The sequence below is a fragment of the Silurus meridionalis genome, chromosome 3 (assembly GCF_014805685.1).
Source record: "Silurus meridionalis isolate SWU-2019-XX chromosome 3, ASM1480568v1, whole genome shotgun sequence".
NCBI lineage: Eukaryota > Metazoa > Chordata > Actinopteri > Siluriformes > Siluridae > Silurus > Silurus meridionalis.
The window spans coordinates 14,150,726-14,174,241 of NC_060886.1; the positions used below are offsets into that span (position 1 = coordinate 14,150,726).

General features: G+C 40.7%; 2 protein-coding genes across 5 annotated transcripts in view; one reads left to right on the forward strand and one right to left on the reverse strand.

Moving 5' to 3' along the window:
• On the reverse strand, positions 1-5,118 carry LOC124382938. Of its 4 annotated transcripts, XM_046845291.1 has the most exons (5): positions 2,812-3,030; positions 2,567-2,622; positions 2,091-2,211; positions 1,419-1,950; positions 1-517 (listed from the first exon to the last, which is right to left on the reverse strand). In XM_046845291.1, the coding sequence occupies exons 3-5, from the start codon at positions 2,180-2,182 to the stop codon at positions 434-436; spliced, it is 708 nt and encodes a 235-aa protein (XP_046701247.1). In that variant the 5' UTR covers positions 2,183-2,211; positions 2,567-2,622; positions 2,812-3,030; the 3' UTR covers positions 1-433. The 4 variants fall into 4 exon arrangements, with proteins under 4 accessions (XP_046701247.1, XP_046701246.1, XP_046701249.1 ...); XM_046845290.1 differs by lacking the exon at positions 2,567-2,622; XM_046845293.1 differs by lacking the exons at positions 2,091-2,211; positions 2,567-2,622; positions 2,812-3,030 and adding an exon at positions 5,052-5,118.
• LOC124381572 (sterile alpha motif domain-containing protein 9-like) overlaps positions 3,235-23,516 on the forward strand; it is a 26,007-nt gene continuing 5,725 nt past the window's right edge. The window contains exon 1 of the mRNA XM_046843335.1: positions 3,235-4,214. Coding sequence (XP_046699291.1) covers positions 3,909-4,214 — 306 coding nt within the window. The 5' untranslated portion in view covers positions 3,235-3,908. The remainder of the gene's footprint in view (positions 4,215-23,516) is intronic.

Here is a 23,516-nt window from a genome sequence, read left to right on the forward strand (position 1 = left end):
TGGAAGTGATGTAATGTTTATTAGAAACTGTTTTTAGCACCGCCCCATAACAAAAGCACCACATAATGTATATTCAGGAATGTTGTATACATGTAATAAAATATAAAATTGTGGATCAGTGCAAAATTGGTCACACTAACAGAAGGAAAAAAGTGATTAAAATGCAGTCAGTAACTTTTGTGTCTTGTGTGATAAATACAAAGTACCACGTAATTCAAATGCTTTTACTTTAATAATATATTCTTATTTGTTATTATGATTATAAAAGCAGCGGCCCTGAACTGTTGTTGTTGTTAAAGCATGACAAGTCAGAGTGGCTTAAAAATCGTTTCAAACCATTGGCTCTGTCTTGAGTTTTAAGATACGGGCTGATGATCTTTTCAGTTAGCTCCAATCTCCATTTAAAACGTTGTCCATCAATTGCCATCTCCATCTAACAAGACTCATCTTGTGCTTCCTGACTTTCAAGGGGCCATTCCTCGAGTATATGGACAGTCACCTCCTTACTGAAACACACCTGGAAAGGACAATCATAGAGTGAAAAACAAACATGTCAACATGGTGTAACAAGAGAATACAGAAAATTTAGAAATTTCTAGTTTGTTGAAAAAGAGTTGGAAATAAAGAACATTTTTATCTTTTGTACATGCATGCCTTCCACGTTTACACTGTACATGTGATGTTATTTTGCATTTCTTGCCCTGTTGTAATTTTGTAAATTTGTAATGTCTAATGTTATCCTTATGTTCTTTATAAATGATGTCAGAGATCATTCGGATTTATTCACAGGGTAAGAATTGTATTAAATAAGAGACCGTTTCCTTTACATAAGACAAACTCTTTAATATTAAAATATATTATATACACACACACATACACACATGTACATACACACACATACATATATACACATACACATTTTTATATATATATATATATATATATATATATATATATATATATATATATATATATACATACATACATACATACACACACACACACACACACACACACATACATACATATGTTAATCATAAAGAATAACTCATAATTGAATGCAACATTTTCACAACTGAAAATGTGAAATTACTGTGTAGTCAAGAGCAGCTATCTTGGAGTTGAACATCCCTTCTTCTGCTGCAAATATATTTCATAATCTTTTGTTGAACATAAATTATTACATTTTATAATGATTAGACATCATACTGAACATCAATAAATCTGTATCTTTTCCTATAAGAGTAACCCATGATTTATCAGTGATGTGAAATTATATATATATATATATATATATATATATATATATATATATATATATATATATGAAAAGTATTCAATTCATTTTTTCCACATTTTATGTTACAGCCATATTCCAAAACGTATTAAATGTATTAGCCATACATATACATATCTACCTTTTTCCCTGTTTTCTTTGTGCTTGATGCCTTTGTTTTAGTTCCATTAAGACAGAAGTACACTGGATTATCGGGAACACTGTTGTTCAAAGAATTCCAGGAGTCTTTGCTTTCTGTGGGATTTTCTGCATATTCTTCATCAGACCAATCAGAATCACTGCTGTACAAGGACTCGTTGTTCTCCGAGGGAATCGCTGAAAACTCTGCATCTGAGAAATCTTCTTTCTTGTCCAATTCAGATTCCTCTTCCCCATCGTCCACATCATCATCACATGCTATGACCTCCTTCTCACTATATTCTGTCAAACTACCATCACCACCTTTATCCTGCTCCTCAGGCTGACATTCAGGTAAGTCCGAGGGCAGAACTTCTGCCACAACGAGCTGATCAGAATTAATCATTTCCTTTATAAGGATTTTTGGACACAAATTAAAATTATCTATTTTGTGTTCACTGATCACGGCCTTGTCATGATGCTGATCAGGCAGGCTGACCATCCTTTGCTTCCTTTGAAACGTGAAAACTTTTTTTCTGGTAAACAAGAAGAACATGTTTATGTTTAGTTACACTCGTACAGTGATTTTCTAAGGACTTCACACAGACAAATGAAAGGTTTTGCAACACAGAATTTTTTTTTTTTTTTTTTTTTTGCAACCCCTTCTTCAAATAACCGAATTTCATGGCTCTCAGTCATGCTTTCAGCTTCCTCTTGTGGCTTCAAGCAGCAGAATAGGGAACACAGTCTTCTTAAAAAGGATGCCATTGCAGTCAATTTGAATTTTTTTTTTTACTCTGTAAGAAAACATACAGTGGGAAATTACTATGAGTTCTGGTACAGGAATAGAAGATACAGACCTACATCATTTAAGAAAAAGGGTCTTTTATACTACGACACTACATATTATAGCATTAATGCAGCACTTGGTCCTACTTGGTATTAGTTGTAGGGGAACCCAGAAAATCACTCATCTACTGATAGTTTTCTAATAGCTTTTAAATAGGCTAAAAAAAATACTTGAAAAATATAAGAAGTTACTGTAAAAAAAGGGGGGGGGGGGATTACGACAAAAGACAAAAAAAGGTCTTTATACACGAAAATACTACAGATAATAGCATTAATGCTGCACTTAATCTTTTATCGACTTACCGGCAACAAAACAAACCATGAAATGAGGGACAGTCCGTCACATCACCACAAGAAACCTATGAACGTATATGACGTAATTCTAAAGCGAGCATTCGTCAGTCACGTGGTAGTCAAAAATTGTAGAGTAACCTAGGCAACCGCTTAATTGCTGACAGTTTCCATTTTATATTAATTATAAACCGATATGTATTTTCTACTGATCTGAATTAAAGAGAAACTGATCACCGGAGCGGAGTGAGTCTTACCTCTGATGAACACATCAGCCAGTTGCCTGGTGCGCGCTCCAGTGAAGGTTTCGAGTTAAAATGCTGATAAGAGCGTTGAGAGCAGTCGCTGGTTTGGAATAAAGCGGTGCCATGATAAAAAAACAATCCATCGTATGTTGGTTCGTGAAAGTTTCTCGCTGCGCTTCTGCTTCACGTATTTCTCTCCACATGGCTGCTCTGTTTTATTCTACCGCCTCAACCGACCACCTTTATAGACAGCGATGCGTATGATGGAAGGGGCGGGGCCAAAGGGGCAGAAAACAAGCCTTAACACCTAAAAGTACTGCACAGAACTAATAAATATTTAAAATATTTATTTTTTTGCTTTGAATGTGTGATAAATATTTTTTTACATTTTCTATGTTTCAGAATAACAGGCAAGAAATATCACAAATACATTTGGCTGAACTTCCTGCAGAAATTAAGGACTGGGATAAAGATGATGTAAGACAATAGATTCTTGGATTAAAAGGTGTGGAAAATAAAAATGCAGAGATTCTCTATGAGCAGGATATTAATGGACCAAGTCTTCTATTGATGGACAGATCTACTCTTACCCAGATAGGCATTATGCTGGAAACAGCAATTCTGATTATTGATGAGAGAGATAAATTGAAGGCTCACCAGTCAAACCGCTCAGGAAGCCAGTTTGGTAATTCATGTAAACCCTATCCTTTTAATCAGTTCCATGCTGCCTACAGATACATGGAAAACAATGTACTTGATGTAATAGAAACAGGCAATCTAAACTTCATAGAACCATGTCATGAGTACAAAGCATTTATTAATTTCCAAAACGTGACACCAGAGGAAAAGCTAAAAAAGTTCACAGATGAGGTTATTCGATTTGCTGCCGCTTGCATGAACAGTCGTACTAATGGTACAATTCATTTTGGAGTTGGTGATTTACCAGAATATAGTCATAGACAAATTTTAGGTTCTAGTGTTGAAGACAGAAAAAGCATTTGGTAATAAACTAGCATACATGATTAAGGGTCAGTTTGAACATAAACACACTCAAACGGCAAAAAAAATGCATTAAACCACCAAGGTTTGTTGAGGTTTTTGGGACAAACATGATATTTTCAGGAAAATATGTAATCGAAGTAGATGTTGAACCATCCTTCTTAGTTTGTAAAGACAGCTTCTTTCACATCTACAATGTATACTCAAGAAAATCAAAACAATCTAAAACTAAAATCGATAAACAATATGGGAAAGACAAATCTAGAAGAAGCATTTATGAGCTCAGTTTTGCTGAGATTAATGGTACTGTCCTTGGTCTGTGGTCAGAAAATCGCAAATCAAGCAGATTTTTGCCTGCTGATGGTGGTAAGGTTTTATTACCAAAGAAAGTGGAGGGCGACATGGATGCATTAGACATTTTTATAGACAACTCCCGTATTGCAGATATGCTGTCCGAAGCAGGTGTCAACCAACTCAGTGATGTGATAAAATGAAATAATCCCTCTCACCAAAGGGAGCGGAAACGTGTGAGAAATGGCAAACATCCGATCCACGATGTTTCCATCATCCATTGTCATTCCCTTTCATATACACGTATACATACACAAACATACATATACACATATATATATACATATACATCTCTCTCTCTCTCTCTCTCTCTCTCTCTCTCTCTCTATATATATATATATATATATATATATATATATATATATATATTACACACTCAGGATAGAATGAGCCAGCGAAGGCTCCGTGACGTTCAGCCTATAAAAACGGACAAAAGTGTGTGGCGAAACCCAGCATGCTGCCGCACAAATGTCCTGATTCGAAACACCCTTAAAAATGCCCACGCCATTGGTACTATCAGCCTTCAGTCCTTCTGGAGGGCTAAGACCCATGCTATTAAAACTCAATATAATAGCCTCCACGAGCCAATGGGACAGGCACTGGCGAGAAACAGGTTTTCCTTTACGAGAATCAGCCCATAAAACAAACAGCTGATTACTCCGTCTCAATCCCTTCGTCCTCTCAACATAGTGGCGTAACGCACGGACAGGACACAGACAGTGGAGACGCTCCTCCTCCGAAAAGCTGACTCTAGTCTTGAGAGTCACTTGCCAGAAATCCATAGCAAAACGCATACAGGAGTTATAACCCGACAAAGCATGAAGTTCACTAACCCGCTTCGCGGTAGAAATAGCCAACAACAAAGCAACCTTCAGCGACAGGAGCTTTAAATCAATACTCACTATCGGCTCAAAAGGAGACTGAGAGAGCGCGCTCAGGACTACTGACAGACCCCATGGCGGAACCAGCAGCTTTAAGAACGTGCTCAGGCGCCGCACTCCCTTCATAAACGTGCACACGAGCGAGTGATAACCAATAGTATTACCATCAATCCCTACGTGGCATGCAGAAACAGCAGCGAGATAAACCTTAACGGTTGAAAACGCCCTGCCCTTATCCAAAAGTTCTTGCAAAAAGCACAACACTTCTGCCACAGAACAGTGAAAAGGGATAATCTGTCTTTGAGCGCACCATAGCTCAAACACACTCCACGTCGAACACACTCCACGTCGAAGCTGCTCTCGCATTCTGAATCGTCTCAATTACCCTCGGAGTCAAACCAGTGACACTGAGATTCATCCTCTCACGGGCCAGGCCTAAAGAGCTACTCTGTCCGGTGCCGGGTGAAAAATCTCTCCGTGCATCGTGCAGGAGTTATCTCCGTCAGCCACAATTTTCCCGGCCAGTTTGGAGCGATTAGTATTACAGAGTGACCACCTTCTCTTACTCTCTTTAGAGTCGGCACGATCAAACTCAGAGCATTTGGCCACGGGTGGGCTAACACATCCACTCCCATAGGTGCACCGTTTCTTGCCAGAGAAAAGAATAGAGGCCAATGAGTGTTTTCGTGCGAGGTGAAGAGATCTACGGCAGCCCGGCCGAATCTCTCTCATAACAGGTTCACCACAGGGGATTTACCCTGGACAAGAGATCCACCCCCACATTTATCCATTCCAGCACATAAGTCGCTCGCAGCGATAGGTAATGCTCCATGCCCCACACCATGAGCTCTCGCGATAGACTGTGAAGTCGAGGAGAGCACGTTCCGCCCTGGCGATTTATGTACGGCACCGCCGTTGTGTTGTCTGATCTGACCAATACGTGGTGACTCCGAAGAAACTGCACGAAATGTTTCAAAGCTAGAAACACCGTTAACAGCTCCAGAAAGTTTATGTGCGTGCCCTGAAGCGAAACGGGCCATTTCCCTTTCGCTATCCTGCCCTCGCACACCGCACCCCAACCCGTGAGCGATGCATCCGTTGTCACTACTTTTCTCAGGGAAACAGCTCCCAGCAGGGTTCTGAATGGAAAAAAAGGTTCCATTCTGAATGGAACCTTTTTCCTCTTTGGAAAAGAGAGAGACAACCGCGAATCGACCTGATGCGCTCTTCTGATAGAAAAGCCTGATACAGGTCTGAGCTCAGCCTGAGACCCAGGTAGATTATTTCCTGTGTGGGCACCAAGCAGCTTTTTGTCTCGTTTATTCTGAAGCCTAAGCTAGTCAGGTGAGACAGAAGCACACTCGTTTCCACCTCCGCTTGCTGCCGTGACGGAGCGCAGAGGAGGAGATCATCCAAATATGCTGACACTCTGAGACCCGCTGTTCTCTACGGTGACAGTGCAGCTTCGACACAATAGGAATTTCCTGTGTGCCGGATAAATGCTTATGTGAAAATACGCGTCCTTCAGATCCACTGATGTAAACCAGTCTCTGGGACGAATAACACTGTACAAAGCTTTCAAAATGAGCATTTTGAACTTGTACTTTCTGGGGTGTTTGTTGAGGTTCCGTAAATCCAGAATTCGACGGAGACCCCCCCTTTCTTAGGAACGACAAAGTACCGGGAGTAAAAACCGAGCTGGCTGTTCTCTCGTGGCACCGCTTTGCTCAATAAGGAGGTTTTTTCGTCCTCCAAACTCTGAGCAGATTCGCCCACCATCATTGACCAAACCATCGAGACCAGCTCCTGAAGAGCGCTGGTCTCACGGCAAATTGCAGGCGATGTCCCCGCTGTATTGTGGGTGAAACCCAAGGATGAACTGCGCATACGCGCCAGTTCTCTGCGCGAGCAAAGAGCGGGCCTCTGCGGCTCTCGCTCACAGATGGCGCGGTGGCACCATCTGGCGGCGGAGCCGGGGTTGCAACTCGATTCGAGTTTTATTGTGTGTGTGTGTGTTTTTTTGTACTTTTTTTACACACATCTGTGCCCTCAGCCCACTGCCTGGATGCACAGAACAAATCTTTATTCTTTGGGAACGAACATGGAACTTTCTGCTCTCTCTCTTGCAAAACCCCGCGGGTGGAGAGGGGAGAAGTAACTTTCCGGACACTGGGGGAATTGATGCCAACACTCCAACTGAAGAACTTTCGTTCGCTGAACATAGTCTTCGAAACACTCCCCAACTCCCCAACGCCGCCCCTCTTTTGACCCAAAATCAGACCACAGGTTAGTTTGCCCGCCTTTTCTTCCTGATTCCTAGCCACTGCCGCTGCCGCTGCAAAAGAGGCCTTGCCCCTGGGCTGGGGCTGTTTTTGGCGAGCCTCCACACGCATTGACTGCTGGGGTTGGGGTGCCTAGTGGCCCTAAACCCAGGCTGTCTCTCTCTGGACGCAGGGGAGAAATACGGACGTGCGGGATGGGGGGGCAAGCAGGAGGCTTTCTTGGGAGACATGCCTCAAATGCTTCACCATCTTTTTTGCGTAGATCGCATTGTTAGCACATATTTGCCACTGCAGCCCCAAAAAGGGCTTTAGGCTCTATCGGGGCATCAAGGAACTCCACCAACTTTTCCTCACAGAGACTTGGCAGGTACCAGATGATTTTATCCAGCTGAATCTACTTACCCCTACTGGATATCGATATATAACAGAACCACGTACAACTGGTAAAGGGGGTGGTCTTGCTGTCATTTTTCGTGCGTCATTAACTGTCTCTGAACTGGTTTTTCACAATACCACGACATTTGAGTACATGGTTATGAAGCTTGGTATCAAACATCCCGTTGTACTTATCTTAATTTACAGACCACCGAAACAACAAAGTGACTTTTTCTCAGAACTCAGTGAATTACTAACCCAAGCATGTGCTGTGTCGTCCCAAGTTATTCTTCTTGGTGATTTTAACATTCATGTTGATACTGCTTGCTACACTGCTGGTCAACTAAATGTTGTCTTTGACTGTTTCAACCTCATCCAGCATGTTAATTTTCCAACTCATACTCATGGTCACACGCTTGATCTTGTTTGTACATCTGGTCTGCATAATATCTCTGTTGACAGTTTAGCTACCCCTCTTTCTGACCATAGACTCATCTCCTTTGATTTTACATCCATCTGTCCAGTCAACCACATCAAAAATCTAACCATACGTTATCGTCATTTAAATACTGTTGACACTAGCTCCTTTTGTGATTCTGTTGCCTCCTCTGCTCTTTCTGATGTGCTAAATTTAAACTGCCCATCTATGATTTATGACAAGTATTGCTGTACTGTTGAAAAATTGCTGGATAAGTTTGCCCCAACTAAGATTAGGTCTGTTCCTATGTCCCATTCCTCCCCGTGGTTCAATGCAGAACTTCGAGGTTTGAAGGTAAAATGTAGACAACATGAACGTCTGTTCAGGAAAACTGGTTCAACCGGCCATTTTCTTATATACGCTGAATGCCTTCAGCAATACAAACTGGCCTTAAATACAGCCCGCTCTTCCCATATCTCCAGCATCATTAACAAAGCAAGCAATAGGCCCAAAATATTATTTAGCACAATTAATAAACTGACTCAAGCACCAAAGCACACCCTTAGTGACTCTGAATCAATGGTTATGTGTTGCTCTTTCTTGAACCATTTCCAGGGTAAGCTAGATACTCTGTATGCGACATTTGGGGAAGAACCAACTACCGATGTGCATATGAAATCTCAATTGAATAATTGTCTGACAACGCTAGCCCTAACCAATTCCTCATTAATCACTGAGTTAATACATAAATCTAACTCCTCATCATGCATTCTTGATCCTGCACCTACTTTCCTGCTAAAAGACTGTACATTGGCAATTTCTGCCCCATCTCCCACCTCATTAATATGTCATTTATCTCCTCTACTGTACCTGTGTCACTTAAGACTGCTGCTGTTACTCCCATACTCAAAAAGACTAATCTGGACCCGGCAGACTTATCCAACTACCGCCCTATTTCCAACCTGCCATTTGTATCAAAGATCATGGAAAAGGCTGTGGCCTCCCAGCTGCAGTCATTCCTAGCTGGTAACAACCTCTTAGATATTCTCCAGTCTGGCTTTCGCCAACAGCATAGCACGGAGACTGCGCTAGTAAAGGTTGTTAATGATCTTTTACTCATTGGAGACTCAGGTAGTCTCACTATACTTCTGTTATTAGACCTCAGCTCTGCCTTTGATACTGTCTGTCATAAGATCTTACTTTCCGCTTAGCGAATTTGGCATATCAGGCTCTGCACTATCCTGGTTTTCCTCCTATCTCACAGGCAGGCAATATCACATCTCCATACACAACTCCAAATCTCCTACTGTCTTACTTAAACAGGGTGTCCCACAGGGCTCTGTTCTTGGCCCATTACTATTCATTGTGTACATTCAGCCACTTGGCAACATCATTCGCAGACATGGTTTTAGTTATCATTGTTATGCTGATGATATTCAGTTATATACTGCTTGTCAACCAGATTCTGCTAATGTAAAATCCTCACTCTCCTCTTGTGTTAGCGAGTTAAAACAATGGCTACACTCAAATTTTCTTAGCTTGAATCTGGGTAAAACCGACATTCTGATAACTGGACCCCCATCTCTAATAAAAAACAACTCTGTGGACTTTAGTCTTGATCTGGATGCTACTGCGATTTTCCCCTCAGCTACTGTTAGAAATTTAGGTATTATACTCGACCCCTCACTATCCTTTGATGCCCATATTCGCAGCCTCTCTAAAACGTCTTTTTTTCACCTGCAACGCATTGTCAAACTTCGACCTTTATCTGCAGAAATGATGCAGAAATATTAGTGCATGCTCTGATTACGTCCCGCCTCGACTACTGCAATTCACTCTTCTCTGGTTTATCAGCTCACTCAATCTCACGTTTACAGTACATACAAAACTCGGCTGCCAGAATGTTAACCTCCAATAAAAAATCTGCCCACATTACCCCTATATTATTTGATCTTCACTGGCTCCCAGTCTCATCTCGCATAAAATATAAAATCATACTGCTCACTTATAAGGCACTAAATGCTCTTTCTCCCCTATCTTTCTGATCTTCTCTTCCTATGTTCCTTCACGATCACTCCGGTCTTCAAATTCTGAACTTCTATAGGTTCCTAGATTCCGTCTATCCTCTGCGGGTGGCAGAGCCTTTTCTGTCATTGCTCCAATACTATGGAACTCCCTGCCAATTGCACTCAGAACCATCACCACTTTGACTGAATTTAAATCAAGGCTTAAGACCCACCTTTTCAACCTCCACTATCAGTCAATGCATATGTGTTAGGAGTCCTTCATTTTCCTGAAATGTGGTGTATGTTTCATGTATTATGTAGTGTTCCTTCTCTTGTTCTGTATGTTTTTGTGTCTGTGTTGTCTCTGTTATTAACTCATGCAGCTGCATGTGATCCTTCGTCCTGGGCAAATGTCCGACGAATATGTTTATGTTCATGTATGTTCATTATATTTCATCTGCCTTGAAATATTGTACTCTGTAAAGCGTCCTTGAGCTTGGGAAAGGCGCTATATAAATTAAACTTATTATTATTATTATTATTATTATTATTCTCCCTCTCCAATAAGCCCGCCAACCCCAACCACAGGGCTCTTTGTCCCAAAAACGACGCATTTCTGTGACACACACCGGTACAGCAGGAATCAGCTGCTTAACCGGGGAAGTGCGCGATGGCAGCCTTTTCCCGTCATACAAATCCTTCTCAGCCTTCATGATGCACCTGCTGAGATGGCCATTCGATGCAGAGCTTTTTGGCTGCTCTCCTACACATCTCCACAAGGTCCAGCTCACCTGGCATAGGGGAAGGGCCTGTAGCACTTTCAGGCCTGGAGAGAAGATCAGGAGGAAGGATAGCATCCTCCTCGTCGTCCTCCAAATCTTTCTCCAAAAAATTAGCAACCTCATCATCTTTCTCTTCCTCACCCCTTTCACCCACTAAAGGGTTCGATTCAAAGAGTGAAGGAAGGACAGGAGACACCTCATCCATCAACTCTCCCCAGCTACACTGTGCTTGAGAAGCAGCCTTGTCCCTCTCCACGGGCAGCGGAGAGAGACATGGGTCTCCTTTATTCGCGGCTGCGAACTCGCATTTGACGCTCCAGAACCCTTAACGGGAAGCAAGCGAAGTGCGGGCAGCATTCGGGGTTAGCGAGCACAGCCTGTGCGTGACGAACTCCTAAGCACACGATGCACAGGGGATGAGAGTCTTTAGTTGACATCATAGATCCGCATGCACGCGGTCGGGATTGATCTTTCCCCGCCGCCGTGCAACCGGATGAGCTCGCATTCGCCATAACGGAGGTGCAAACACCGGAAAAGAAAAACGAGATCACCACAACATGCTTCTCGAAAAACGGGTCTCGAATGATATTTCACTATACGCTCAATGCAAGGTGAAAAGGAAGAAAGAAAAGAAAGAAAAGAAAGAGAAGAAAGAAAAGACAGAAAAGAAAGAAAGAAACAGCAGAAGTGAATATCAGCTTTGACAGTGAATATTCCCCTCAATAAGCAGCCGCGCTTGAAAACTTACCTTAATGGCTCGACCGTGAACAGTTAAGCGACCACCCCTAGAGAAACTACTGAGGATAGCTTCCTAAAGGATGTTCACGGGGAAGAGAACGAGAACGAGGCAGGGACCGTTAGCAACGGTGTTTATAGGGAGGCGGGACTCCCGCATCACTGTCGTGATTGGTCTGTCAGCCGACAGACGTGGTGTGATTGATGCTTCCAGGATTGGTCACGCCCGAGGCGATTCCCATAGTGAGATACCGAACGAATGTTTGAAAGAGAACCGAAAATTCAATCAATTCGTCAATTAATTCTCTAAGATTCTTCTCAAGTGCTTTATCATTCCATATTTCATTTGTTCTTTGAAAAAACATGCATAGCTCAAAGCAATTTCCAACTACATAGCTAATCAATAAGTTATTTGACTTTCCTTTATTCCACCACTAGAGAGGGATATAGCACTTGTGACTTCCACTTACAGAACGTTTGATTAGAAGCCCATTATATTGAATATTTTTTACACTGTGTGAAAGTTATGAAATTGTTGAGAGCATATCTAGTTTGTAGGATTTTCAATATTTAAAACTCTACAGTTTTTCAAACTGCACACATGACACCTTCATTCCCACAAAATTTTCTTTAGAAGACCTTAATATATATTAAATATTCATTATCCCAGTCAGCAATAGTTTATTTAATGTATTTAGCTTTACTGTGTTTTGTCTTATGTTGTATAATGTATAATATAATATAATAATATAATAAGCATCCTGTCAGTTAATATGTTTGAAACCTTAAATTATTATGACATGTTAATTCTTTATTTGCTACTTAATATACAGTGAAAGACTTGTGCTGAGATGTTGCTTAATTGTCTCTAAAATCTGAGTTAGTGGAGGATCATTTGGCTTGGCCGAGTGATTTTAAATGTGATTTGAAAAGATCAAGTGTCATTTTAAGTTTAAGCTAAAATGACAATCAAGAAATGTAGCACTAAGTGTAAACATTTATTTAAATTTGTATTTAAATACAATGGCCTGCCACCACCCGCACACCATGTAACACAGAAAAACTCTAAAATGTATCCTTTATGTTTCTAATTGAAAGCTGTTTTAATGTCAATGGATAATAATAATAATAATAATAATAATAATAATAATAATAATTAATAATAATGATAATAATAATCATTATCATCATCATTATTATTATCATTATTATCATTATTATTATTATTATTATTATTATTATTATTATTATTATTATTATTATTATTATGTTGTTGTTGTTGTTGTTGTTGTTTTACTTATTGAGGATGTTACATTCTTTTTCTTTTTTAAGTACAATATGTTTTCTGGTAACAAATTCACAGTTAAGAGTCATGCAAAATAATTTTATTGTGACATAATTTCAAATAAGGAAGCCACTGGTGTTATCAGTTTAAAATGATTAAAATTCTGGTTTGTTCTAAACATATATACAGACACACTTTGGGTCTTTCCAGCTATCTTGCTTTACCTGATGAGTGAGAAAATAATATGATTATGAATGTTTAAATAAACAAACCAGTAACACCACAGGCTTATTAGATATAATTCATTAATAATTAAATACATGATTTATTGTATATCGGCTATTTGTGCAACTGGTTGTTTATTTCACTTTTAAAAATGATTATTATCTCTTTTATAATAATTATTATCTCATATAGAAATCTAAATCTAAAATAAATATTATAAAATTTATATATAAAAGGTTTTATATAAAATGTTTTATAAAAAATATAAATAAATCTTGTTCGTCAAAGCAAATGTAACTGTTAAATCAATTTTCCTTTTTTCACAAAACATTTCAGCTGAATGCCTAGTCGTTTCGAACACATTTTAATTGACTTATAGGAATGAGTAAGTGCAATAAAAAAAAATTAAGACTGAATAGCTACATCTTTCCAGTATGATGAAGTGAGTATGCCTTATGTATGTGTATCACAAAGTTTTTTAGTCTTAAATTATTTGTCGACCGTAACCCTAGTTCCCCAAAGGGAACGAGACGCTGCATCGTAACGCTTTGGGAATGCCCCTGCGTGACCGCGCTCTTAACCACATGTGAAATCTGACCAATATCCGTTCAGACGTGACATCATCGGCGTGCAACGTCGCTTAAACCAGGAAGCTATAAATGGCTGCAAGATGGAAAGGACGCTAGCTTCTGCATGAGAGAAGGTAAGCGCCGCAGGGATGCAGGGAGTGTGGCACAGAGAGCGTCTTGTTCCCTCTGAGAACTAGGGTTACGGTCATAACCTAGAGACGTTCCCCTTTGGGAACTCGAGCTGCGTTGTATTGGGAACGACTGTCCAATCACGCCACACTAACCAGACCCTGCCTAGAGAGTGAGGGCCTCGGCACCTGCACGCAGGACAGAGGAGCCCAGGGTGGCTCTGAGGTCAAGGTCATAAAACCTGACAAAGTTCAGCGGGGTGGACCAACGCGCAGCTCGTAAGCCGACACAATCGCATCCACTACCCACCTGCTCAATGTCTGCTTATTGGCCGGGAAACCTTTCCTGTTAGGGCTGTAGCAGACAAGCAGCTGCTCTGACCTCCTCCATGGACTAGTCCTGGACACAGTCAGGTCTGTTGCTCCTGGTCGGGGGCTGTGAACGGAGGAGGGCAGAATGCCTGTAACACGACAGGTTGTGTGGGAGTCGAAGGCACCTTAGGTACATACCCAGGTTTCGGATAGAGAAACACTCTGGCCATGTCAAGGGCAAACTCCAGGCAGGACAGGGCCATAGACAGAGCCTGCAGATCCCCGATCCTCTTCAGGGAGGAAATCGCCAAGAGTAGGGTGGTTTTAATAGACAGAAACCTAAGGGCCACCTCGGCCAAGGGCTCGAAGGGGGGCTCCGATAGAGCCACCAGCACAACTGCCAGGTCCCAGACAGGCACTCCAGGTCCTGTCCGGGCCTCAGCCTTCGGGTGCCGCGGAGAAAACGTATCAACAATAGGTGCCTACCAAGCGACGGGGTGATATATGCCACGATGGCGGACACGTAAACCTTCAGGGTCGAAGGGGTTAACCCTGTGGCAAACTGTTCCTGTAAGAACTCCAGAACCGAACCAATCGGGCAGTTAACTGGGTCCAAGTCATGGTGCTCGCACCAGGAGGAGACTCCATCCCGGCAAACTCTCTCCAGAACTCCAGGGAGCAGCGTGATCGGGTGAAAGGCATAGCCTCGGCCACGACTGTACCATGGCTTTCAGACCTAACAGGGCTGGGTGAGAGAGAGAGAACCAGAGGGGACAGTGTGAAGTATTCGACAATTTCTGTCCATACAGGCTGCCCAGGTGCTTGTTCAGTCTCTTGTCATTTCAAGACTTGACTACTGCAACTCTCTGCTGGCAGGTCTTCCCCTGAACGCTATTCGTCCACTGCAAATTATCCAAAACGCAGCTGCACGACTTGTGTTCAATCAGCCCAAGTTTTCCCACACTACCCCACTGCTGCGCTCCCTTCACTGGCTTCCAGTAGCTGCACGTATCAGATTCAAAACACTGATGCTTGACTACAAGGCCAAAAATGGACCAGCACCATCTTACCTCAGTGACCTCATCACATCTCGCACTGCACCATGCTGTCTGAGATCCTCCAGCACTGCTCGACTGGTACCTCCTTCTCTCAGAATGAGAGGTAAGTACACTTCAAGGCTCTTCTCTGTTCTTCTCACATCCCGTTGAACCAGGGAGGAGAAGACGCAAACTGAATCGCGTAACCGTTCTATATAGTCTGCAGGACCCACTGGGAGACTTCTGGCAGCCCCTCCCAAGCTGTCAGAAAGACCCTCAGGGGAACCAGCCTCTCGGGGCACTCAGAACAGCTGGGGTGGAGCCCTACAGCTGATGACACCTCACGAAAAGAGGCGGAACCCCCCATCCACAATAAACAATGGCCTGGCCTCCTGGTGGTGCAGGGGAGAGACGGACACTGTAGCGTGAGGTGCACACCATCCCCCGACCATAGAATGTCAGGATCTATGCACCACAGCTGTTTGTTGGAGGCGAGGGTGACCCTCAGGTTATCCTGCTCCTTCTTTTGCCTAGAGCATCGCCTCGGGAACTTAGGCCCCACCCAGGGAGAACGGGTAGCAACGCTGTGCTTCTGGGCTTCGCGGTGCCCGGAAGGACCTGGCACAAGATCGGCGAGGGAGGTACTGCTGAAACGCAGCCGACTGCTTTTTAGACTCCTGAAACTTGTTCATGAACGCCGTCACAGCATCGCCAAACAGTCCAGGAGGAGCCATCGGTGCGTTCAATAGCACAGCTAGATCCTTATCTGGAAGGTCAGACATGGTGAGCCACAGATGCCTCTCTGTGGCTACCAGGGCCGCCATGGACCGACCAACAGCCTGCGCCATGTGCTTCGTGGCTCGAAGGGTTAAGTCGGCAGCGCGACGCAACTCCTTAATATTAGCGGTCTCCGAGCTAAGTCCCTCATCCAGATCACGTAGCAGGTCAGCCTGGTATGCCTGCAACACACCCATGGTGTGGAGACAACCCGCAGCCTGGCCTGCTGCCGCGTAAGCCTTCCCTGCTAAGGCTGATGTCACACTTAGTAGGGAACACCGGGGCCTTTAGCGATGATGCTACGCGTACTCCTCAGCCCCAACATTGTTTGCGTAGAGCAAAGAGTGTTGGGAAGAAGTACGTGCGAAATACGTGGTTTCATTTTAGGAACATTTAGAACATATAGAAATGTGCGATTAAGCTGCGATTAATTGTGCGTTAACTCAAGACAATCATGCGATTAATAGTGATTAAATATTTTAATCGATTGAAATGCCTTAATAATAATATGGCGTGACGTCCATGCACCAGCGTGACACTAAAACAGGCAGCATTTTTTTATTTTTTTATTTTTTTAATTAATGCTTCAAACAACGAACATGTACAAAGTTAACCAAACAGAACCTACACAGGAAAATGATAATACTAATAACAATTATACCAATAATAGCTTCACAAAACATATGTAGCGACTGGGGGATAAGAGGGACAAACTTATAATACAGATAAATTGAGTATATAGTTGGAAGCACAGTCTGCCCGCATCCTCCACCATTATATGTAACGAATTTAGCTCGCAAAGAAAAGGGAATATTTATAAGTAATTATAACGGGTTATAGTTACTCCTAAATATTTAAATTAAGTTGAATTGACGGTAATGGAATTAACATTACACTTATTTGTCTGTTCGTCCGGCAAACAGACAGTATAATTTTATATTAATTCTATAAAAGAGGTATCTCCCTGGCCAAGAAAGACGTAACCCCCTTTTACTTTATACCGTAAATTAAATTAAATTAAATAGAGCATGTAGTTCAGACCGGATGTAGCAGGAACTTTGCATTTTGAACGAACTCAGAGACCATCACTTATGAAAAATACGGCGTTTAATGAATGAGACAAACACAACATAAAACTAACTACACAAACAAAGAAACAAAAAGAAATAAAAAAAAAAAAATTAAAATAAAATAAACGAAAGTTGAAATTAGGAAAGGAAAAAGGAGGAAAAAGGGAGGAAAGGCAACTTAGACTTCAAATTAATCACATCCTAACTGAGAAATCGTCACGGAAATTTAAATTCGCCTTAATATTAAGGGGTTCAAACTTACACGCATCTAAATTAGTTGGTAAACTGGTTACTTGCATTGACTTGTTGCACAAGAGTCCGGATGCGGTAGACAAAAGAATCTTGGACGAGTCGGTTAGGATGGAGTCAGATGTTCTTCCAGCTTCTCCTGAAGATCAGAGCAGTTGGTGTTTTTGAAGATAAAGCTTGCTGGAAGATCTCAAAAGAGATTTGAGATCTCGTCCCGAAGAGTCGCTGCTGAGCTGTTCGAAGCGTCCGACTCTCCAGGCCATCGGGCCCCCGGGCCTTTGGGCCCCGGGGGTCCGAGCCTTTCCGGTCGAGCCGAGTGAGCGAGTTGCTCTCTTGACTGATCTCTGACTGGACCCGACTGCACTCTGACTGGACCATGATTAGTTGGGTTCAAGATGTTTTGGGAATGGCCAATGCTATGGCCTGAAATTTTGGAGGGAAAAACTTCCTTTGTTCATGCATCTGTGGGCATGGTTTCCGGGCTATACTTGCTTTTGGAGGACTTTAAAGTTTTATTCAAAGTGAATTAAGACGGTATGGTACATTTCATGATAAAATGTACCATTATTTGAAAAATAAAGAAACAGATAATTTTGCGGTCATTTGGATACTAAACATGAAAGGGAATGACAGTATAAGGCAGAGTACATTAACTTACAGAGATCAGTAATTAACTGATGTTAATACAATGTTGTATTCTGATAAATAAAATGCACCGTTGTCAGGAAAGTAAAGAACAGATAATTCTAAGTCAAGCCTTAAGAAGAGAAGAGACAACATTTAACACAGAGTTACATTTTAATGTTTAAATATTATCGATGTTGAGTTAAACACTTGCTTTATTTATAGTAGAAGATACAAACAAGATGTATGTTTGTATCATGTGAAGTGGGACATTCTATTTATTATTTAATTAATAAAAGAATGCTCCCTTTTGGTGTGTGTGTGTGTGTGTCTGCATATGTGTGTGTGTGTCACAAACAGACGTACTGGGGCCGAGTTCAGAGAGTGAATTGTTTTATGGTCTGAGGGTCGATGGGGATTCAACCAGAGAGGCCAGGGGTGTTATCTGGCTTTCGGGGTGGTGTGTGTATGTGTGTGTGGGTGAGGGTCAAACAGAGAATCTCCAAAGGGGGTTATCTGTCTTGTGGTAAAATCCAAACGTTCTGGAGCCGGTTGTGTGTGTTTGTCACAAGCAGCCATGCTGGATCAAGTTTTGAGTTTGGATTGTTTCATGAGTTTTATGAGTTTATTGTTTTATAGGTCCCGGTAAACTAAACAAGAGTTCAGGGTTCGGTCCTGTTTAGAGTCTTCGGAGGGGGAGTGTGACACTTTACTTATACACCACCTCAATAAAAGTTTCACCTTTTGATTGAGATGTAGATGTCATAGGTTAAAAGGAATGCCTGGGACATGAAGTCTAAATGACCTGTGCCAGACGCTACACATACATAAATTAAATAAGATACAAACACACTTACTTTAGAATCACCCTACGCCATTTCTCTTTCCATCCACACCATGGTAGAACAGTTTAAACCCTCCCCCAATGTTCCTGGCCTTACTTCCTTTACACTTGGTCTCCTGAACACACAACATATCTATCTTTCTCTGCTCCATCATATGAGCTAACTCTCTCCCTTTACCAGTCATAGTACCAACATTTAAAATCCCAACCCTAACCTCCACACTCCTACACGTCTCCTTTCCCTGCTGTCTCTGTAGACATCTTCCTCCTCTCCTTCTCCTCCTTCCTCCTTGCGCTCCAGGCAATTTTTATTTGTTGGGAGAGCGGGTAAAATGGCTCTTTCAGTCATAAAGGTTGCAGACTATACCTGTCAACACCGTTTTTCCCAGGAGTTTCCTATATTTTACACCCCCCTCACCTCTTTTTTTATTTCTTCCTGGATAGCCCAAATCTCATTATAAAAACAATCACAACAATATTTTTTTCCAATGTTGTCCAGTTCTCAGATTTTGTATGAAACGCATTATAGCCCCCCCTCTCCCCCACCCCGGCTCAGAGGTCTCACAGATTTTGGTGCCCAAATGTTGACAGGCATGTTGCAGACCCCTGTAATAGACCAACTACAAAATCAGCAAGACACTACAAAAGTGATTTGACAAACACAGAGAAATAGTCCCTGCATTCATGTTATTGTGTGTTTGTGATTAGCTTAGTTCAAAATATAGCTCAGCTGATTTTCAACTTTTACCTAAACAAAGTATTTTCCGACGGACACTTTTCTAATAAACATCATGACTCAGCGCTTACATCAGTTTCAGGTTTCGTTTCTTTCGAGCTCTCACCCGACTTCAGAAAACGAAACAGTATTCACTACTTCCTGTACAAACGCCTCGTCTGCAAACTTCCTCAAAGCAAATATCAGTTACTGCGCACTGTCTAAGCTCCAGTCCTAGCAAAATCACTACACAGACATTCACAAGATCACCAGGCATCAGCAGTAATACCTTTGGGTCCCTGAAGCTGCTACTCTGGTAAAGACAGCCACAGTTTGTTGTTAATAGAGGAAGAAGTGTAGATTTTAAATTCAGGTATGTTTTTATTTTGGCTCTTCACATTGGTAAGCCATATCTTTTATACTGAATACGCTTATTTGTTATTATTCATAAGTCTATAATTTTAATAATTATAATACATAAGTCTATAATAATTTGTTTCCTAAACTTTTGTATTTTTTTCTGATCTTCAGCAGTAGTCAGAATTTTTTTTTTATATGAAATGCTAAAACAATACTAAAGATTAAATGTTTCTTTTGTTTTATTGTTTCCTAAATGTTACCCTAAAAGTCAGCAGCATCAACTTTCTCAAAGTGTAAAAGGTGTAATTTGTGTGTAGATGTTCCTTTTGTACCGTGTATTGCACTTCACAACTTGAGTTTTCAACTGGTTTTTTCCCCTGCCCTTAGAAAATATGAGGAAATTGTGTCTATTCGGTTAGCTGCATCTAAACAAGATCAAGATGCAGACATTTGGATCTTTATCTTAAAGGGGTGAGTAGTCTCAACTTCTCTTCTTGTGTCACATAAAACTGTGTTGTAATATTATATAATTGTAAGCTTAATTTTGTTTCCTAATAGCTTTGAAGACATTTTCTACATACCCAGGATGGCTGAAACGAGGGCTGTTAATGAGGTACATACAAATTTCAGAAGCCATTTAGCTAAATCATTGCCTGAGTCAAAAAAATAGCAAAAAATAGCAGCAAAAAATAGTACAATGGTTCTTTGTATTGTCATTTAGCATGGCTAAAATAAGAGCTACATGAGAGGTACATGTTAATTTCAGAATCCATTGACCCAAATCAATAAATGTACATTGGCACACATTGGTACACTGGCACTGCAAAAAACTGAAATCCCAGGCTTTCATGTGTCTTGCAGTGAGGAGAGGTTGATGATGATTTTGCCATTCTTGACATTGGACCTCTTCGAATTTTTAAGTGGCATGGTTGTTGTTGGATCTATGATGATATCAAATGTTGAGCTATTTTATGAGTTGCACAGTTCTGGTTCCACAACATCAACTAACTGTATAAGACTGTAGAAAGGACATTACTCAAAACACACACACACTTCCGGTACTCATGGTAGTTATCACTTTCCGGTGTTTTGTATTGTTTTAAGATTAATAATCCATATCACCCAAATGAGGACTTCCCTTTTGAGTCTGGTTCCTCTCAAGGTTTCTTCCTCATTCATCTAGGGAGTTTTTCCTTGCCACGGTCACCCCAGGCCCCTCATCAGGGATAAATACACATAATTCACTTTAATTCTCAAGTTCTGTTAAGCTGCTTTGAGACAATGTTTATTGTGAAAAGCACTATAGAAATAAACTTGAACTCTGCCATAAACGCCTATATCTGTATTGCAGTGATAGTCAACCTTTAGCAAGTTTCTCTCTGTCAGAAAAAGCAGTGGGTATCAGACAGATCCTTGCAAAACACCAAACTTTACCTCAGTGTGTGTAGAGAACCATTTACATTCACCATTTACATCAACAGACTGATAACGATCAGTCAAATAGCTGTTTCCTATATTGCAACAACATTTTCTAATCAAGCAAGGAGGATATTATGATCAATGGTGACAAAATCTGCAGTAAGATCAAGCAACTCAAGCAAGTAGACACAGCCCTGATCAGAAGCCAATAGCAGGTCATTGAGCAATTTAGCCAATGCTGTCTCTGCACTATGATGAGGCCTAAATCCTGACTGATACATTTCAAGAATGTCATTTCCATGTAGGTGTAAGCATTACTGCTGTGCTACAACATTTTTAAGGATCTTGGAAATAAAGGAAAGGTTTGATATTGGCTTATGATTGCCTATTATATTGGGTCAGGTTTTTTAAAATAAAGTGCTGATAACTGCCGGTTTGAAAGATTTAGGTACATAAACAGTGCTAATGGAAGAATTTATTATTTTTTCAAACAGGTTCAAATACCTCTGGAATTATCTGTTTAAAAAACAGTTTAAAGAAAATGTAGTTAATTTCTAGTTAATCCTACCACAGTACTGAATAAAAATCTAAAATTATGCTTGTATTTTTCTATGAGCATAGAAAAATATGCTGATCTAGCAGCACTAAGAACTTTTTTTTAACTGAGGAGGCTCTCATGCTTACTAAAATACTATCAATTTAGTTGAATGTCATTTATATACATTTATTTATATAAAAAAATTGCACAGTGGTATAATCATACACGCACCTTAAAACTCTGTTTTGATGGTATTTAAGTAAAATATACAGACAATGTAATTTCATGAAAATATACAATGATGTATGTACAACAACATAGTACTAATTGTCTAAACTAGCGTAATATGATTGGTTTCTATTAATATCAGTGGCTATGTTTCACACATTTTGTATCGGGTTCTCTGCCCCATGTCTCTATCGCCTAAGGGTCCTTGACCTGAAAATTGTTGAAGACCCCTGCTTTAGATGATGGAGCTCCCTTTAAAATTAAAATGATTACAGAGAAAAATTAGCGCAGTGGTATAATGATCATACACGCACCTTAAATCTCTGTCAAATATACCCACTGATATTAATAGAAACCAATAATATTACGCTATTTATATTATGTTAAGACAATTAGTATTATGTTGTTGTTGTACATGCATCATTGTCTGTATATTTTCATATATTTAAAAAGCTTTCAAAAAGATTTATGCATCATAACAAACATGCATTTTGCATAACGTTGTTCACAGTTGTCTTTTATTTAAATAGATTTGCAGTTTCATACATTTTCCATTTACTATCACGTGGACTATTATACATTTAAATAAACTTCAGCTTTAATTTTAATATAAACTAACTTTCAATTTTCCTGTCAAATGGGCAATTATACATTTACATGAACATCAGCTTCAAGTTTATTAAAATATTAATGTAATAATTATAAAAATTTTACCCATGTTTATAAACATGCGGATGATCCGCTGTGGCGACCCCTAATAGGAGAAGCCGAAAGAAAGAAAGAAAGTTTATTTTTTATACAAAAAATGTTTGTGATGAAACATTAATTAAGCAAACCGCCTGCAGTACCGCCGCAGTCCCCCTAGGGGTCGCGGAACCCCAGTTAAAGGCCCATGATCTAGACCACATAAGTCACCCGCGGGCCTTTTCTAAAAATAGCTTACCATAGCGCCACTTACCAGTGAGCTGCATCTAATTTTTTTTGTTGCTTTTCTTTTTAAATCACACTTGCATTGGTGTGAATTTAAAAATGACAATATTAAAATATAGATGAATATCATTAATTATTAATAATTACATATCATTAAAGGTAAATTGAGCAAATTAGTTTTTTCAGAATTTGTGTGTTATTTCGACTTGTGTGTGTCAAACTGGTAGCCCTTAACATGAATCGGTACCCAAGAAGTAGCTCTCAGTTTCAAAATGTTGATGACCCCTGATCTAGACTCTCTGATACTGACATTCAATATTCCAGTCGAGTTCTGTGTGGTCAAATGCAGGGTGATTCTGGGATTTGGGGTGGCACATGGGTGACCAAAACCCAGTCAGGAGGGCCCATGGGAAAAGTCATGTGCCGCAACAAATGTGGGGTTACATTAAAATGGACAACGCATCTCTTTTTATAAATAAAAACCATTGAACATATAATAATTGTTCTGCATCTACCTGTCTTTGAATATTTTGCTGCTGTGCCAGACTTTTTTTGCCATTTTCCCCCCACAAAATTCT

Excerpts from the sequence above, each read along its gene's own strand:
- LOC124382938 (XM_046845290.1), bottom strand. The coding sequence starts at position 2,182 with ATGGCATCCTTTTTAAGAAGACTGTGTTCCCTATTCTGCTGCTTGAAG. Across the intron at positions 1,951-2,090 it reads ACTGAGAGCCATGAAATTCG|AAAAAAAGTTTTCACGTTTC; the intron begins GTTATTTGAAGA and ends CTTGTTTACCAG. Across the intron at positions 518-1,418 it reads CAAAGAAAACAGGGAAAAAG|GTGTGTTTCAGTAAGGAGGT; the intron begins GTAGATATGTAT and ends TGTCCTTTCCAG.